Below are 12,839 nucleotides of genomic sequence, written 5' to 3'. Positions count from 1 at the left end.
CCTCTGGTATCAGTATAGCCAGGCTGTACACTGTCTGTCTAGTGGTGGATGAAGTGGGACAGTCCTCTGGTATCAGTATAGCCAGGCTGTAGACTGTCTAGTGGTGGGTGAATTGGGACAGTCCTCTGGTATCAGTAGAGCCAGGCTGTAGACTGTCTAGTGGTGGATGAATTGGGACAGTCCTCTGGTATCAGTAGAGCCAGGCTGTAGACTGTCTAGTGGTGGGTGAATTGGGACAGTCCTCTGGTATCAGTAGAGCCAGGCTGTAGACTGTCTAGTGGTGGATGAATTGGGACAGTCCTCTGGTATCAGTATTGCCAGGCTGTAGACTGTCTAGTGGTGGGTGAATTGGGACAGTCCTCTGGTATCAGTAGAGCCAGGCTGTAGACTGTCTAGTGGTGGATGAATTGGGACAGTCCTCTGGTATCAATATAGCCAGGCTGTAGACTGTCTGTCTAGTGGTGGATGAATTGGGACAGTCCTCTGATATCAGTAGAGCCAGGCTGTAGACTGTCTGTCTAGTGGTGGATGAATTGGGACAGTCCTCTGGTATCAGTAGAGCCAGGCTGTAGACTGTCTAGTGGTGGATGAATTGGGACAGTCCTCTGGTATCAGTATAGCCAGGCTATATACTGTCTAGTGGTGGATGAATTGAGACAGTCCTCTGGTATCAGTATGGCCAGGCTGTAGACTGTCTAGTGGTGGATGAATTGGGACAGTCCTCTGGTATCCGTATAGCCAGGCTGTAGACTGTCTAGTGGTGGATGAATTGGGACAGTCCTCTGGTATCAGTATGGCCAGGCTGTAGACTGTCTAGAGGTGGATGAATTGGGACAGTCCTCTGGTATCAGTATAGCCAGGCTGTAGACTGTGTAGTGGTGGATGAATTGGGACAGTCCTCTGGTATCAGTATAGTCAGGCTGTAGACTGTCTAGAGGTGGATGAATTGGGACAGTCCTCTGGTATCAATATAGCCAGGCTGTAGACTGTCTGTCTAGTGGTGGATGAATTGGGACAGTCCTCTGGTATCAGTATAGCCAGGCTGTAGACTGTCTGTCTAGTGGTGGATGAATTGGGACAGTCCTCTGGTATCAGTATAGCCAGGCTGTAGACTGTCTAGAGGTGGATGAATTGGGACAGTCCTCTGGTATCAATATAGCCAGGCTGTAGACTGTCTGTCTAGTGGTGGATGAATTGGGACAGTCCTCTGGTATCAGTATAGCCAGGCTGTAGACTGTCTGTCTAGTGGTGGATGAATTGGGACAGTCCTCTGGTATCAGTATAGCCAGGCTGTAGACTGTCTAGAGGTGGATGAATTGGGACAGTCCTCTGGTATCAGTATAGCCAGGCTGTAGACTGTCTGTCTAGTGGTGGATGAATTGGGACAGTCCTCTGGTATCAGTATAGCCAGGCTGTAGACTGTCTGTCTAGAGGTGGATGAATTGGGACAGTCCTCTGGTATCAGTATAGCCAGGCTGTAGACTGTCTAGTGGTGGATGAATTGTGACAGTCCTCTGGTATCAGTATGGCCAGGCTGTAGACTGCCTGTCTAGTGGTGGATGAATTGGGACAGTCCTCTGGTATCAGTATAGCCAGGCTGTAGACTGTCTAGTGGTGGATGAATTGGGACAGTCCTCTGGTATCAGTAGAGCCAGGCTGTAGACTGTCTAGTGGTGGATGAATTGGGACAGTCCTCTGGTATCAGTAGAGCCAGGCTGTAGACTGTCTAGTGGTGGATGAATTGGGACAGTCCTCTGGTATCAGTATAGACAGGCTGTAGGCTGTCTAGTGGTGGATGAATTGGGACAGTCCTCTGGTATCAGTATTGCCAGGCTGTAGACTGTCTGTCTAGTGGTGGATGAATTGGGACAGTCCTCTGGTATCAGTTTAGCCAGGCTGTAGGCTGTCTAGTGGTGGATGAATTGGGACAGTCCTCTGGTATCAGTATAGCCAGGCTGTAGGCTGTCTAGTGGTGGATGAATTGGGACAGTCCTCCGGTATCAGTATAGCCAGGCTGTAGACTGTCTAGTGGTGGATGAATTGGGACAGTCCTCTGGTATCAGTATAGCCAGGCTGTAGACTGCCTGTCTAGTGGTGGATGAAGTGGGACAGTCCTCTGGTATCAGTATAGCCAGGCTGTAGACTGTCTAGTGGTGGGTGAATTGGGACAGTCCTCTGGTATCAGTAGAGCCAGGCTGTAGACTGTCTAGTGGTGGATGAATTGGGACAGTCCTCTGGTATCAGTATTGCCAGGCTGTAGACTGTCTAGTGGTGGATGAATTGGGACAGTCCTCTGGTATCAGTAGAGCCAGGCTGTAGACTGTCTAGTGGTGGATGAATTGGGACAGTCCTCTGGTATCAGTATTGCCAGGCTGTAGACTGTCTAGTGGTGGGTGAATTGGGACAGTCCTCTGGTATCAGTAGAGCCAGGCTGTAGACTGTCTAGTGGTGGATGAATTGGGACAGTCCTCTGGTATCAATATAGCCAGGCTGTAGACTGTCTGTCTAGTGGTGGATGAATTGGGACAGTCCTCTGGTATCAGTAGAGCCAGGCTGTAGACTGTCTAGTGGTGGATGAATTGGGACAGTCCTCTGGTATCATTATAGCCAGGCCGTAGACTGTCTGTCTAGTGGTGGATGAATTGGGACAGTCCTCTGGTATCAGTAGAGCCAGGCTGTAGACTGTCTAGTGGTGGATGAATTGGGACAGTCCTCTGGTATCAGTATAGCCAGGCTATATACTGTCTAGTGGTGGATGAATTGAGACAGTCCTCTGGTATCAGTATGGCCAGGCTGTAGACTGTCTAGTGGTGGATGAATTGGGACAGTCCTCTGGTATCCGTATAGCCAGGCTGTAGACTGTCTAGTGGTGGATGAATTGGGACAGTCCTCTGGTATCAGTATGGCCAGGCTGTAGACTGTCTAGTGGTGGATGAATTGGGACAGTCCTCTGGTATCAGTATAGCCAGGCTGTAGACTGTCTAGAGGTGGATGAATTGGGACAGTCCTCTGGTATCAGTATAGCCAGGCTGTAGACTGCCTGTCTAGTGGTGGATGAATTGGGACAGTCCTCTGGTATCAGTATAGCCAGGTTGTAGACTGTCTAGTGGTGGATGAATTGGGACAGTCCTCTGGTATCAGTATAGCCAGGCTGTAGACTATCTAGTGGTGGATGAATTGGGACAGTCCTCTGGTATCAGTATAGCCAGGCTGTAGACTGTCTAGTGGTGGATGAATTGGGACAGTCCTCTGGTATCAGTATGGCCAGGCTGTAGACTGTCTAGTGGTGGATGAATTGGGACAGTCCTCTGGTATCAGTATAGCCAGGCTGTAGACTGTCTAGAGGTGGATGAATTGGGACAGTCCTCTGGTATAGTATAGCCAGGCTGTAGACTGCCTGTCTAGTGGTGGATGAATTGGGACAGTCCTCTGGTATCAGTATAGCCAGGCTGTAGACTATCTAGTGGTGGATGAATTGGGACAGTCCTCTGGTATCAGTATAGCCAGGCTGTAGACTATCTAGTGGTGGATGAATTGGGACAGTCCTCTGGTATCAGTATAGCCAGGCTGTAGACTGTCTAGTGGTGGATGAATTGGGACAGTCCTCTGGTATCAGTATAGCCAGGCTGTAGACTGTCTCTCTAGAGGTGGATGAATTGGGACAGTCCTCTGGTATCAATATAGCCAGGCTGTAGACTGCCTGTCTAGAGGTGGATGAATTGGGACAGTCCTCTTTTATCAGTATAGCCAGGCTGTAGACTGTCTAGTGGTGGATGAATTGGGACAGTCCTCTGGTATCAATATAGACAGGCTGTAGGCTGTCTAGTGGTGGATGAATTGGGACAGTCCTCTGGTATCAGTATAGCCAGGTTGTAGACTGTCTAGAGGTGGATGAATTGGGACAGTCCTCTGGTATCAATATAGCCAGGCTGTAGACTGCCTGTCTAGAGGTGGATGAATTGGGACAGTCCTCTGGTATCAGTATAGCCAGGCTGTAGACTGTCTAGTGGTGGATGAATTGGGACAGTCCTCTGGTATCAATATAGCCAGGCTGTAGACTGCCTGTCTAGAGGTGGATGAATTGGGACAGTCCTCTGGTATCAGTATAGCCAGGCTGTAGACTGTCTAGTGGTGGATGAATTGGGACAGTCCTCTGGTATCAATATAGCCAGGCTGTAGACTGTCTAGTGGTGGATGAATTGGGACAGTCCTCTGGTATCAGTATAGCCAGGTTGTAGACTGTCTAGTGGTTAATGAATTGGGACAGTCCTCTGGTATCAGTATAGCCAGGCTGTAGACTGTCTGTGTAGTGGTTAATGAATTGGGACAGTCCTCTGGTATCAATATAGCCAGGCTGTAGACTGCCTGTCTAGTGGTGGATGAATTGGGACAGTCCTCTGGTATCAGTAGAGCCAGGCTGTAGACTGTCTAGTGGTGGATGAATTGGGACAGTCCTCTGGTATCAGTAGAGCCAGGCTGTAGACTGTCTAGTGGTGGATGAATTGGGACAGTCCTCTGGTATCAATATAGCCAGGCTGTAGACTGTCTGTCTAGTGGTGGATGAATTGGGACAGTCCTATGGTATCAGTAGAGCCAGGCTGTAGACTGTCTAGGTGTGGATGAATTGGGACAGTCCTCTGGTATCAATATAGCCAGGCTGTAGACTGTCTGTCTAGTGGTGGATGAATTGGGACAGTCCTCTGGTATCAGTATGGCCAGGCTGTAGACTGTCTAGTGGTGGATGAATTGGGACGGTCCTCTGGTATCAGTATGGCCAGGCTGTAGACTGTCTAGTGGTGGATGAATTGGGACAGTCCTCTGGTATCAGTATAGACAGGCTGTAGACTGTCTAGTGGTGGATGAATTGGGGCAGTCCTCTGGTATCAGTATGGCCAGGCTGTAGACTGTCTAGTGGTGGATGAATTGGGACAGTCCTCTGGTATCCGTATAGCCAGGCTGTAGACTGTCTAGTGGTGGATGAATTGGGACAGTCCTCTGGTATCAGTATAGCCAGGCTGTAGACTGTCTAGTGGTGGATGAATTGGGACAGTCCTCTGGTATCAGTATAGCCAGGCTGTAGACTGTCTAGTGGTGGATGAATTGGGACAGTCCTCTGGTATCAGTATAGCCAGGCTGTAGACTGTCTCGTGGTGGATGAATTGGGACGGTCCTCTGGTATCAATATAGCCAGGCTGTAGACTGTCTGTCTAGTGGTGGATGAATTGGGACAGTCCTCTGGTATCAGTATGGCCAGGCTGTAGACTGTCTAGTGGTGGATGAATTGGGACGGTCCTCTGGTATCAGTATGGCCAGGCTGTAGACTGTCTAGTGGTGGATGAATTGGGACAGTCCTCTGGTATCAGTATAGACAGGCTGTAGACTGTCTAGTGGTGGATGAATTGGGGCAGTCCTCTGGTATCAGTATGGCCAGGCTGTAGACTGTCTAGTGGTGGATGAATTGGGACAGTCCTCTGGTATCCGTATAGCCAGGCTGTAGACTGTCTAGTGGTGGATGAATTGGGGACAGTCCTCTGGTATCAGTATAGCCAGGCTGTAGACTGTCTAGTGGTGGATGAATTGGGACAGTCCTCTGGTATCAGTATAGCCAGGCTGTAGACTGTCTCGTGGTGGATGAATTGGGACGGTCCTCTGGTATCAGTATAGCCAGGCTGTAGACTGTCTAGTGGTGGATGAATTGGGACAGTCCTCTGGTATCAGTATAGCCAGGCTGTAGACTGTCTAGTGGTGGATGAATTGGGACGGTCCTCTGGTATCAGTATAGCCAGGCTGTAGACTGTCTAGTGGTGGATGAATTGGGACAGTCCTCTGGTATCAGTATAGCCAGGCTGTAGACTGTGTAGTGGTGGATGAATTGGGACAGTCCTCTGGTATCAGTATAGCCAGGCTGTAGACTGTCTCGTTGTGGATGAATTGGGACAGTCCTCTGGTATCAGTAGAGCCAGGCTGTAGACTGTCTAGAGGTGGATGAATTGGGACAGTCCTCTGGTATCAGTAGAGCCAGGCTGTAGACTGTCTGTCTAGTGGTGGATGAATTGGGACAGTCCTCTGGTATCAGTATAGCCAGGCTGTAGACTGTCTGTCTAGTGGTGGATGAATTGGGACAGTCCTCTGGTATCAGTAGAGCCAGGCTGTAGACTGTCTAGTGGTGGATGAATTGGGACAGTCCTCTGGTATCAGTATTGCCAGGCTGTAGACTGTCTAGTGGTGGATGAATTGGGACAGTCCTCTGCAATATAGCCAGGCTGTAGACTGTCTAGTGGTGGATGAATTGGGACAGTCCTCTGGTATCAGTATAGCCAGGTTGTAGACTGTCTAGTGGTGGATGAATTGGGACAGTCCTCTGGTATCAGTAGAGCCAGGCTGTAGACTGTCTAGTGGTGGATGAATTGGGACAGTCCTCTGGTATCAATATAGCCAGGCTGTAGACTGCCTGTCTAGTGGTGGATGAATTGGGACAGTCCTCTGGTATCAGTAGAGCCAGGCTGTAGACTGTCTAGTGGTGGATGAATTGGGACAGTCCTCTGGTATCAGTGTAGCCAGGCTGTAGACTGTCTCGTTGTGGATGAATTGGGACAGTCCTCTGGTATCAATATAGCCAGGCTGTAGACTGTCTAGTGGTGGATGAATTGGGACAGTCCTCTGGTATCAGTGTAGCCAGGCTGTAGACTGTATGTCTAGTGGTGGATGAATTGGGACAGTCCTCTGGTATCAGTGTAGCCAGGCTGTAGACTGTATGTCTAGTGGTGGATGAATTGAGACAGTCCTCTGGTATCAGTATGGCCAGGCTGTAGACTGTCTAGTGGTGGATGAATTGGGACAGTCCTCTGGTATCAGTAGAGCCAGGCTGTAGACTGTCTAGAGGTGGATGAATTGGGACAGTCCTCTGGTATCAGTATTGCCAGGCTGTAGACTGTCTAGTGGTGGATGAATTGGGACAGTCCTCTGGTATCAGTATGGCCAGGCTGTAGACTGTGTAGTGGTGGATGAATTGGGACAGTCCTCTGGTATCAGTAGAGCCAGGCTGTAGACTGTCTGTCTAGTGGTGGATGAATTGGGACAGTCCTCTGGTATCAGTAGAGCCAGGCTGTAGACTGTCTAGTGGTGGATGAATTGGGACAGTCCTCTGGTATCAGTATAGCCAGGCTGTAGACTGTGTAGTGGTGGATGAATTGGGACAGTCCTCTGGTATCAGTATAGCCAGGATGTAGACTGTCTCGTGGTGGATGAATTGGGACAGTCCTCTGGTATCAGTAGAGCCAGGCTGTAGACTTGGACGGTGAGTTGAATAATGGAATGGGGATGTATGGGATGTGTATATATATATATATCCATATAATCAGGTTGTACCTGCCTGTTTCAACACCTGTTGGTACCTAGAACACAGTGCAGCTGGCTGGATCTGTCACCTCAGCTAGTCAGACTGACACACAGAAACACGTGGCTGTGTAGACAGCGTAACGTCACGGACTGGTTTCCTAATGACGTTGTGGATCAGAAATCCTTTAACCAAAATACGGGACAGGGATTAACTACGCTGCAAACCTTTCTTCAATGTGACAGTCGCACAGAGATGATGTCACTGCCTCTCTTCAATGTGACAGTCAAACAGAAATGATGTCACTGCCTCTCTTCACGTGACAGTCACACAGAGGTGATGTCATTCCCTTTCTTCATATGACAGTCGCACAGAGATGATGTCACCCCTTTCTTCATATGACAGTCGCACAGAGATGATGTCACTGCCTCTCTTCATATGACAGTCACACAGAGATGTCACTCACAGACAATGCTGTCACAGATGATGTCAGCTCATGACAGACCGTGCAGAGTGATGTTCCCAACACGACATAAAGGAGTCACCCCTCTCCCCCTCCCTGATCCTGACGGTGGTGTTTGGTCCTCCCCCCACTAGGAGGCAGCAGCAGCGTTGGGGAGCAGCGGGGGCGTACCAGACCGAGGAACACCATGCCCAGAGGTCCAGTGAGCTGTCTGAGGGGCTGCTGTCCAAGGCTCTGAGAGACGTGAGGTCTGGTCGTCTCCAGGAGAACAGAGCTGCCCTTCTCTACGGAATCCCCCTGAAATCCTGCGCTCAGAGCTGGGGAGGATGTGACCTCACAGGATGTGACGGCGGCGGCGGCGCACGGCGAGGAGGTGCGGCTGGTGTTGCAGAGGGTGGCGGCCTGGGCGGAGCTGGGAGCGAGGGAGGAGAACGGAGAGATGCTCTTCCTTCCCTCCTCTTCGTCTTGTCTGACCCAGCATGGCCTGCGGAGGGTTTTTTCCCGGTCTCTACCCCCCAGCTCAGAGAGGAGGTCCATCTCCGTGTCCCCCAGGTCAGATCGCGCCTCCAGAACAGCTCCCCTCTCCCTGAGCCTTGCAGCCTGGCTGAGCCCCTGCACTACCACCCCCACCACACCATGGCACCACCACCACTAATATCGCTGCTACCTCTTCCTCTCTGCTGAGACTCCACCGCTCCCTCCTGCCCTCCTCGACCTGCCTGACCTCCACCCCACCACCGCTGCTCCTCATTGGATGATCCTGAGGAAGGGGCGGAGCATAGCGGGGAGAACAAGCAGTCCAGGAAGAGGCGCGGGCGCTACCGGCAGTACAACCACGACCTGCTAGAAGAGGCTATCACCATGGTGATGGGGGGCAGGATGAGCGTTTCCAAGGCTCAGGTGGTTTATGGGATACCTCACAGCACGCTGGAGTACAAGGTCAAAGAGCGCAACGGAACCCTCAAGATACCGCCCAAGAGGAGGCCCGTCATCGTCACGACTACGACCGCACGGCAACCGCCGGACTCTGCCGGGTTCCACCGACTCAGGGACTAACGCTGCCACCAACAGGTTCTAGACTACAGAACATTCGAGTCTAGAACCGACAACACTTTGAACTCCTCTCAACCTAAAACAGAACAGGAGAATGTTTTGTGGGTCCAATACAGATTTTATAAAAACTTCATAAATACTTCATAAATACTTGGTGCGTTTGGTTTGGGTTTCGCTTGACATGCCGAGTTTGTAGATTTCTGGACTTCTGGTACCATTTGTTGCCTCATCGAAGTAAATCGAACACACCTCCATCTATTTGACCAATGTATCATATTGACCCCCAGGTCTGATGTTAATCACAAGGCCTTTTTAAAAACAGACAGTTACATTCAGGTCCCTGTGTGTCCATGCAGACCAGGTTATATTACCCAGAAATAGACTATAAAACGAAACGGCACTCTTCACGTCAGGTGTCTTTTGGTATTATTTATTTATAGCCCTTTTTTCTCCCCAATTGGTAGTTACAGTCTTGTCTCATCGCTGCAAGTCCCGGCCGAGAGCCATGCGTCCTCCGAAACATGACCCCCAACCAAGCCACACTGCTTCTTTGACACAGCGCACATCCACATCCAACCCGGAAGCCAGCCGCACCAATGTGTCGGAGGAAACACCGTTACACCTGGCGAGCTGGTCAGCGTGCGCTGCGCCCGGGCCCGTCACAGGGGTCACTGAGCGCGATGGGACAAGGATATCCCAGCCGGTCAAAACCCTCCCCTAACCCGGACGACGCTGGCCAATTGTGCGCCGCCCATAGACCTCCCGGTCGCGGCCGCCTGCGACAGAACCCGGGCTTGAACCCAGAATCTGTGGTGGCCTTCGACCACAGCGTCACCCAGGAGGCCCCTAAGTCAGGTGTATTTTAAATCCAATCTTCAGGTCAGCTGCTTGTCCATGTCTACCTGGTAGTTAATTTGTCCCTGGTTTGGCCAGAGAGTCCACTGTACTGGACTTAGTTAAAGATTCACATAAGATTGTATACGGACGGATGTTGTATACAGCGTTGATCCTCTGTCTTTTAAATGTTCCTCACTGCTGCTGTAAACTCCCATCTCTCTCTGTTTTCTATCATCTCTGGTATTGGGCATCTCAGAAGGAGCCGTTGTATTAGCTATTGATCTCTCTCTCTGTTTTCTATCTTCTCTGGTATTGGGCATCTCAGAAGGAGCTGTTGTATTTAGCTATTGATCTCTCTTCTCTGTTTTCATTCTCTGGTATCTGGGCATCTCAGAAGGAGCTTTGTATCTCTCTCTGTTTTCTATCATCTCTGGTATTGGGCATCTCAGAAGGAGCCGTTGTATTAGCTATTGATCTCTCTCTGTTTTCTATCATCTCTGGTATTGGGCATCTCAGAAGGAGCTGTTGCTATTGGACCAAAACACAATTTTCAGGGTGTTGGGGGGGGTTTCTGTAATTCCTCACACTTAATGCTGCTCTTTCATTAACCTCTCAGCCTGTCTATCTCTGGTCTCATAACGTCTCTGGTCTCACGTCGTCTCTGGTCTCACGTCGTCTCTGGTCTCACGTCGTCTCTGGTCTCACGTCGTCTCTGGTCTCACGTCGTCTCTGGTCTCAACGTCTCTGGTCTCACAACGTCTCTGGTCTCCGTCGTCTCTGGTCTCACAACTCTGGTCTCACGTCTCTGGTCTCACAACGCCTCTGGTCTCACAACGTCTCTGGTCTCACAACGTCTGGTCTCACGTCGTCTCTGGTCTCACAACGTCTCTGGTCTCTCTGGTCTCACAACGCTCTGGTCTCCTGTGTTGGTCTCACAACGTCTCTGGTCTCACATCGTCTCTGGTCTCACAACGCTCAACGTCTCTGGTCTCACAACGTCTCTGGTCTCATAACGTCTCTGGTCTCACAACGTCTCTGGTCTCATAACGTCTCTGGTCTCACAACGTCTCTGGTCTCATAACAACGCCTCTGGTCTCACACCGTCTCTGGTCTCATGGTCTCACAACGTCTCTGGTCTCACAACGCCTCTGGTCTCACGTGGTCTCATGTCTCTGTCTCACAACGTCTCTGGTCTCACAACGTCTCTGGTCTCACAACGTCTCTGGTCTCACAACGTCTCTGGTCTCACAACGGTCTCATAACGTCTCTGGTCTCACAACGTCTCTGGTCTCATAACGTCTCTGGTCTCAACGTCTCTGGTCTCACAACAACGTCTCTGGTCTCACATCGTCTCTGGTCTCACAACGTCTCTGGTCTCTGGTCTCATAACGTCTCTGGTCTCACAACGTCTCTGGTCTCATAACGTCTCTGGTCTCACATACGTCTCTGGTCTCATAACGTCTGGTCTCATAACGGTCTCACAACGTCTCTGGTCTCACAACGTCTCTGGTCTCATAACGTCTCTGGTCTCACAACGCTCTAACAACGTCTCTGGTCTCACAACGTCTCGCCTCTGGTCTCACAACGTCTCTGGTCTCAACGTCCTGGTCTCACAACGCCTCTGGTCTCATAACGCCTCTGGTCTCATAACGTCTCTGGTCTCATAACGTCTCTGGTCTCATAACGTCTCTGGTCTCACAACGTTCTGGTCTCATAACTGCTGGTCTCATCTGGTCTCATACAACGCCTCTGGTCTCACAACGCCTCTGGTCTCATAACGGGTCTCATAACGTTTGGTCTCACAACGTCTCTGGTCTCAACGGGTCTCACAACGCCTCTGGTCTCATAACGACATCTTTGTGTTGGTCTCATAACGTCACAACGCTCTGGTCTGAATCAGATTCTCTTCTCTTAAACCTACAGAGTTTAAGAGACACTATGAAACCTACAGCCTCTAAGGTGCATTTTTAAAGGGACACTTACAGGATATGATCTATTTTCCCAGAGTCAGGTGAACTCTGGATACCATTTTTTATATATGTCCGTGTGCAGTTTGAAAGAAGTTGCTAACTAGCGTTAGCGCAATGACTGGACGCCTATGGGAACAGCTAGCATTCTAGTAGGGCACGACTGGAAGTCTATGGGGATCGGATCACATGCTAGCAGATACCCATAGACTTACAGTCATTACACCTAATAGAATGCTAGCAGATACCCATAACGTATCATTGCGCTAACGCTAGTTAGCATCGGCTCACAAAACTACCTCGAACTACCTTCACATTGGACTCAGGGACATAAAAATGGCATCCACGCGTTCATCTGACTCCGGGAAGTAAATAACTAATGCCGACGTCCCGAAGTATCCCTTGAAGTTCCGTCTCTGAGCCACAGCGCTGGGCGGTATTCCGTATGTTGTTATATACCGCTGTTGATGCTCGGACGGGTTGAGTTTTCACCCTGCCTTCTGTAACGTTATTTCAGTGTTTGGTTTGTTAAATGTAATGCGCAACTCCGACGCGTATAACCTTTTGGTTTTATAGTTCAATTCGTTATGCTTCTTGAGTCATCGTTCTCCCTCTCCTGCATGGGTTAGGTTAGACTCACCCTCGTTCTCCCTCTCCTGCATGGGTTAGGGTTAGACTCACCCTCGTTCTCCCACTCCTGCATGGGTTAGGGTTAGACTCACCCTCGTTCTCCCTCTCCTGCATGGGTTAGGGTTAGACTCACCCTCGTTCTCCCTCTCCTGCATGGGTTAGGGTTAGACTCACCCTCGTTCTCCCTCTCCTGCATGGGTTAGGGTTAGGGTTAGACTCACCCTCGTTCTCCCTCTCCTGCATGGGTTAGGGTTAGACTCACCCTCGTTCTCCCTCTCCTGCATGGGTTAGGGTTAGACTCACCCTCGTTCTCCCACTCCTGCATGGGTTAGGGTTAGACTCACCCTCGTTCTCCTCTCCTGCATGGGTTAGGGTTAGACTCACCCTCGTTCTCCCTCTCCTGCATGGTTAGGGTTAGACTCACCCTCGTTCTCCCTCTCCTGCATGGGTTAGGTTAGACTCACCCTCGTTCTCCTCTCCTGCATGGGTTAGGGTTAGACTCACCACCTCGTTCTCCCTCTCCTGCATGGGTTAGGGTTAGGGTTAGACTCAC

The 12,839-nt window shown here is 50.4% G+C and overlaps 1 protein-coding gene across 1 annotated transcript in view; it reads left to right on the top strand.

Moving 5' to 3' along the window:
• Positions 1–8,855, top strand: part of LOC135506628 (ligand-dependent nuclear receptor corepressor-like protein) — a 44,900-nt gene extending 36,045 nt beyond the window's left edge. Inside the window, exons 8-10 of the mRNA XM_064925949.1 lie at positions 7,934–8,047; positions 8,115–8,292; positions 8,565–8,855. Coding sequence (XP_064782021.1) covers positions 7,934–8,047; positions 8,115–8,292; positions 8,565–8,855 — 583 coding nt within the window. The remainder of the gene's footprint in view (positions 1–7,933; positions 8,048–8,114; positions 8,293–8,564) is intronic.
• The last annotated feature ends 3,984 nt before the right edge of the window (positions 8,856–12,839 follow it).

This window comes from Oncorhynchus masou, chromosome 20 (genome assembly GCF_036934945.1).
Source record: "Oncorhynchus masou masou isolate Uvic2021 chromosome 20, UVic_Omas_1.1, whole genome shotgun sequence".
Taxonomy (NCBI): Eukaryota; Metazoa; Chordata; class Actinopteri; order Salmoniformes; family Salmonidae; genus Oncorhynchus; species Oncorhynchus masou.
Note: the sequence above shows the minus strand (reverse complement) of the source record. Positions and strands in the feature narration are given on the sequence as shown.